The sequence below is a fragment of the Papaver somniferum genome, unplaced genomic scaffold (genome assembly GCF_003573695.1).
Source record: "Papaver somniferum cultivar HN1 unplaced genomic scaffold, ASM357369v1 unplaced-scaffold_117, whole genome shotgun sequence".
In the NCBI taxonomy this organism is placed as follows: domain Eukaryota; kingdom Viridiplantae; phylum Streptophyta; class Magnoliopsida; order Ranunculales; family Papaveraceae; genus Papaver; species Papaver somniferum.
Genome location: NW_020620714.1, coordinates 2,615,920 through 2,621,958, shown reverse-complemented (window position 1 = coordinate 2,621,958; position 6,039 = coordinate 2,615,920). Strand labels below are relative to the sequence as shown.

At 38.0% G+C, this 6,039-nt stretch overlaps 1 protein-coding gene across 6 annotated transcripts; it reads right to left on the bottom strand.

Moving 5' to 3' along the window:
• Window positions 1–227: 227 nt before the first annotated feature.
• On the bottom strand, window positions 228–5,542 carry LOC113329448 (putative disease resistance protein RGA3). Of its 6 annotated transcripts, none has more exons than XM_026576318.1 (5): window positions 3,073–5,542; window positions 1,306–1,393; window positions 1,025–1,168; window positions 851–897; window positions 228–568 (listed from the first exon to the last, which is right to left on the bottom strand). In XM_026576318.1, exon 1 carries the CDS (start codon window positions 5,420–5,422, stop codon window positions 3,626–3,628), a length of 1,797 nt encoding a protein of 598 aa, XP_026432103.1. In that variant the 5' UTR covers window positions 5,423–5,542; the 3' UTR covers window positions 228–568; window positions 851–897; window positions 1,025–1,168; window positions 1,306–1,393; window positions 3,073–3,625. The 6 variants fall into 6 exon arrangements, with proteins under 6 accessions (XP_026432103.1, XP_026432104.1, XP_026432102.1 ...); XM_026576319.1 differs by lacking the exon at window positions 851–897 and having other exon boundaries at window positions 3,073–3,240; window positions 3,329–5,542; XM_026576317.1 differs by lacking the exon at window positions 851–897 and having other exon boundaries at window positions 1,295–1,393.
• Window positions 5,543–6,039: the final 497 nt, after the last annotated feature.

The following is a 6,039-nucleotide window of genomic DNA, read 5'->3' as shown; positions in this document are numbered from 1 at the left end:
AATGGTACCACCTAATAGTGATTCTAATGATTTTTAAAGGTGAATTCAGTGATTTGATTAGTTTTGCGTTGATGATTGAGATGTTAACTTCGGTTCTGGAAAAGACTTAGATGCACTCTTGTTATGTCATTTTTGGCGTTGCAGCAGGATGACCCAATCGGGTTATGCTGGCTTGTCTCCAGATGGTACTAATAGAATGGAATGCAAGCTTGGAATCTCATTACAAATGAGGAATAACTAAGGTTTCTATTTCATATTTCATTGTGCATTCCCATTATTAAAGTTGGGATTTTGTAGGCAACTACACTTGTTCGGAAAACATAAAAAGAGTGGTGAGATAGAACGAGAGTATGTGTGTACAAGAGACTAAAGAAGATTGCTGTAGCAGCACCTCAGACCCTAAATTTCTCCAACCTGTTAATATAGTCTTGAAAAGTAAGTTCCTCAAAGGAGTGTCTGGAGAGAGCAATCTGTTTTTTTTCATGGGGATAAGTACGATCCGGACAAATTAATGGGGCTCTGCTTTATCATCATTGATCATCCTGCTGCTTCCATTCAATTCATTAAACTGCACAACCCAACCCAACCAAACCAAACCAAATCAAACATAATTCAAAGCGGAGAAACGCTAATCCTGAGAAGAAAAGAAAAGAAAAGAAAACCAAAAATAATACGTAGAAGTCGCATTGCAGGCTGCTTTAGAAGATGCATGGCATGAGATCGAAATTCATATATCTCATGCCATCTTCTATTTCGATCACTTAAGACCCAAACAGGAGGAAAATCATCAAACCAAATTCTCACGGAAACATACGTAGATATATGACCTGTCTTGAACAAAATTACTTACAGTAGAACACACCATATACATCCTGTCCAATGCTACAATAAATCCAACTGAAAATAGATTAAATCAACTCGGACGTCTCAGACAATGGAACTAAAACCTTGAAGATGGACAGAACAATAAAGTTTAATTTTCATAATTGAGGAACTAAAAAAAAATGTAAACTTAATAGAGTACCTGCAACTCCACCAAATGAATCAAGTTTTCTTTAACAAATGGATCTTCATCATCTTCTCCACGCTGCTCGTCTCCTTGAATAAAATCAGCATACAATTCTTTAGGAGATGAATGGATTTCAGATATGGTTCCAATTGAACATACCTGCAGGCAGAACAGAATTCATATCACTATAATGGACTGGCATCGATGACTCAATAATGATAGCACAAAATACAAGTACATTATATAGCTAAATTAAAAAGAAATTGAATGGGAGAGGGACAATACATGCTACTTACTCATCAAATTTAATCAAGTCTTTAGAAGTAGATGGATCTCCTGATTCTCCTCGCTTCTCTTCTCTTTAAATAAAATCAACCCGCAGTCCTTCAAGAAAAGAGAGGGATTTGAGATCATAGGTTAAAGACTCCTTCACTTGCGGGCAATTGAAGATGGCCAACTTCCGAAGTGAAGTCCATCCTCGTAAATCTGGAAGAAACTGTAGAACTGGACAATCATAAAATCTCAAATCCTGAAGAGAGCTACTGTAGACACCAGGGGCAACCTGGTTCTCATTCTTATCATAATCAGTTATACCAAAGCCTTGAAACTGATTGCACCCTTCAATTTTCAGAATTCGAAGATTAGAATTGTTTTGGAGTATGCTTATTGGGAAGTATACAAGCCCATCGATATTCTCCAAAAATAGGGTTGTGAGAGATGTCTGGCTTCTCCCAACTGAGTATACTAACTTGGGGTCGATCTTCTCTAATCCCATATGCAACAGACAAGGAAGCGAAGGAATTTCTGTTAACCTTTTGCAGCCAAAAATCCCCAGAAATTGAAGAAACGGAGAAGGATATGAATAGCACAATTCTTGAAGGAACATATCCTCAATATCCAGTATAATCAAGGAAGGAAATCCGCCAATATCTAAACTCTCCAAATGCATTCCCCTAAGAGAAAGACGCGCGAGACGTGGAGTCTGCACAATATCTGGAAGTTTTTTTATTCCTTTGCAGTTCTGAAAATCCAACGACACCAAATTTGGAAGACCAGATGCAGCACACATCCACTTGGGAAAGACCTCCCCCATGAAGTTCTGTATAGTCAAGTTCCTCAAACCAGTGGGAGGTTGGAGAGCTTCAAATACTTCAAGATGATGATGAGAAGAATTGGAAGACCAATGTAGACATAATTCATGAAGATTCTGTTTTCCTTTCAAATTTGTGCTCTCAGCATCAGCTGGGTCTTCCACATTTTGAAGATTCCAAATATATAGATCCTCAAGAAACTTTAGGTTTCTCAGCTCTTCAATCCCAACGTTGCATTCAGCTTCATTTATAGCATATTGTTTCGGCACCGAGTAATTTAACCTTTCAAGGAAAATCAGTTCCCCTGCACCCAATATATTGCCCCTCTGGGAAACAAATTTTCTAAGTTTTGTCCAATTTTTGACATATTTCGGAACCTCACAATAGCAAAGATTCACATACTCAAGATTGCTGAGGTTAGCACAAGACTCTGGTAATACTCTGATCTGAGTATCATATAAGCTAAGGTATCTTAACTGAGTTAACGTTCCAAGATCTTCAGGTAGTTCTTTAAGTAATGGACAGTTTTTGAAATCAAATATCCTCAATCTAGAAAGACCTCTCACAGAATCTGGTAAGGCTTCTAAATTTTTGCAGGTATTGATATCTAATGTTCCCAAATTGGAGAGGGTGACGACTGAAGCAGGTAATTTCTCAAAAGGGTTGTCTGACAAATTTAGAAATCTTAGATTTTTCAAACCAGAGATAGAGTCAGGAATGACTTTTAATTCGCAATTAGTGAGATCCAATGTCTGCAAATTAGAAAGACTTGTGACAGAATCAGGTAATTCTACCATATCTGTATGTGAGACTTCAAGGTATCTGAGTTTTCTTAATGATTGAATGTTCGTAAGAAGAATTTGAACATTAATACCCATTTGACTCAAAACCAATGTCTCCAGATTATAAAGCTTACCTATAGACTGATCATAAACAACTTCACGAAGATCAAGAGAGGTAAGGCGGAGGTACCTTAAATGTTTTAGTACACTCAAAGAACGCCACTTTGCACGAGCACTGTAACTTGGTGAACCACTTCTATATGTAAGATACGCAAATACTGATTATTTTCTGACAACATGGAAGGATCCAGCTTTGAACCTTCAGGGATAAAAACTGTCCGCAACTTCTTTGCGTTACCTAAGCTTTTCAGAAATGATGATGATAAATCTACATCCAACATTAACTGTAACCTACGTATTTTTGAAGTATTATTCAACTCACTTACCTTGAGAGATGTCAATTCCTGATCCCCAACAACAGCATTTGCAAGATCGTGCACAAGATCGTGCATTTTGCACGTCACTGTGTCATCCAACAAACTCTTTCGCACACCATCCAGAAATGAACTCCACACTAAACGATCGAAGTAGCTATCTGCAATGTCTTCAATCGATCTTCCCTTTCCCAGTTTACAAGTGCGGAGAAATCCTTCTGCTATCCACAGTTGAACCAGAGTAACCCTACTTATCTCCGAATTTTTGGGAAATATAGAGCAGTAGGAATTTTTGGGAAATATCGAAACCTAAAACCTGGATAGGTTTATAAGGTTTGAATTTGATATTATTTTTGCTAACATATCATCAACTAAGATATCATCATACAACAAATGCCAGTCCTCCTCGATCACCCAAACACACAAAAAGACCTTCAAAACACCCATAGGCATCCTTTCCACCCTAAGACAAGCATAACAGATCAGCCCTTCCAGCACTCCAATATAAGGTTGTGAAGAATCATAGAGGCGGTACTCCTCACCAGGCAAGTTGATTAATCTACATTGATTTCCACATGCTTCGCCATTGTTTAGATTGTAAGCTATAACTGAGTTTCGGTCAATCCAATGTAGTACACCATTATGGATAACAACATTTTTTTGAAAGAAATTCATCCAACCAACATCTCCAGGATATGAAACTTCATAAACACTCCATTCACCAAAACCCGAACTGAATATTTCAGACGGAAATTTATCATAGCTCAGTTTTAGTATTGGTATGACGTTGAAATCATCCTTTTCTTTGTCATTCCAAATATCATCATCTCTGATCATTTCCCAATCGCTTTTGTTGTTATTTGAGTGCATTAGACTTCCAAGGGATTGAGCAGCAAGCGGTAAACCCATACACTTTTTTGCTATCTCTTTTCCTATGATAATCATGTCATCATCCGTCTGTTGTGCTCCACCATCCGAAAAGGCTTTTGTCTCGATAATTGACCAGCATTCATCATCTCGCAATTTTTTCAGTTTGTACGGAGAAGTTCCTCCGTTTACTGATTTCTGGTCTTCACGGCTAGTAATTAAAACTTTACTATCTTGGTCTCCAACAGCTAATACACGTGCAAGTTTTTCCCATTCTTTCGCACGTACGTTCCACATGTCGTCAAGGACTAACAGATATTTCTTGCCCCTCGTATGTTTTTCAACTTCCTTCTCCAGTGCGTCCAAAGATGATGAGTTATTGAGCTTCGTTCCCGGATCAATGAAATTTAGAATCTCTAAAAAAACTGTTCGAGCAACAAAATCACCACCTACCCAGACCCATATTTTGGGGTCAAATTTTTTCACGGCCTTGTCTTTGAAGATGTCTCCGGCAAGCGTAGTCTTTCCAACGCCCCCCATTCCCACGATAGAAACGACAGAAACTTTTTCGGGATATTGATTGTTCTGGAAGTTTGACGCTGATGATGATGAAGCCGCTGAAGATGACGCCGCTGCTGAGGAGGCTGCTGCTGATGGTCCCTTTGATGTTATTAGTATTCTAATTATTTCACTTTTATCAGATTCCCTTCCTATAATTGACTGACTGACACGAGATGAGGTTTCTCGAGCAGGCCGTAGCAAACTAGTTTCATTATGAGCAGTAGTGATACTAGTTGGAAATTTAGCAATTTTATTATTTTTTGTAAACTCATCTAGCCTTTTGTTAATATCTTGAACTTTTTTGGCCACCTCGTAAGAAAATACAAGGTGGTTGGAAGGTGAAAAGAAATCGAGTAGCTTTTTGTCTGGCGAATCCCCCCTCACATGCTGACGCATTGTTTCATAGGCGATCTCATCCACAACGTCCTCCGCATCGTAAGCAATGTCTTTTAGCCTTTTTAGCCACAGCCGTGCTACCTCATCACTCACTTGTTGCTTCTCAGCATCAGATACTGAAGCAAGAATCACCTCTAAGGTATCGTAAAGCTTTCTCAAGTCATCTTTAGCATTCCAAAGTAAACCGATCTCCTTGCTAGCCAAGTCCCCCAAGAATCCATGTAGAGCCTTCAATATCCCACCTACACCACTTATCAGATAGTCTTCAACGCCTTTACCCATAGCTACAATCAATCAAGTCTATTTAACAAGTAGATAGAAATTGAACAAACAAGAAAAGATGATCAAGGGAGGTGTTGTATATTCTCAGATGTGTTATGTTTTGGTGTAAGGTTGGTTGGTGTTGGGATTCTCAACCATGTTTATAGATAAAGATTGTGAAAAGCTAAATTGCTAAACAGTAAGGGAATAATCTTACGTGCATCCCAGTTGAAATTCTAATTTCTTTGTTGTCATTGTCAACAATCCCAATTGCAATTAAATAAATCGTTGCAAGCTGTTCAATTTATGATGTAATAGTTGTAGTAGTAGATGGCATGTCTTACATCCCTTACCTGCTACTGATGTTAACTAGTAAGTTGACAAATAGGCGCTCGATGAAATTTCACACCACTTGTAAAATCGAAAAATGGGTCATTTGTCCAAATATTTTTAAAACACGGTACAAATGGATGAGTAAAAATTAGTATGGGTGAAATGGAAATCAATAACATGGATGAAACTGGATTCATCCCGATTTAAACTTAAAAAATAGTAAGGATGAAACTGGATGCATCCTGATGTAAATTAAAAATAAATAAAAAATATTTGAAAATGGGTAGGATGAAACTGTTTACATC

Coding starts and splice junctions, on each gene's coding strand:
- LOC113329448 (XM_026576317.1), bottom strand. CDS start 5,422: ATGGGTAAAGGCGTTGAAGACTATCTGATAAGTGGTGTAGGTGGGATA.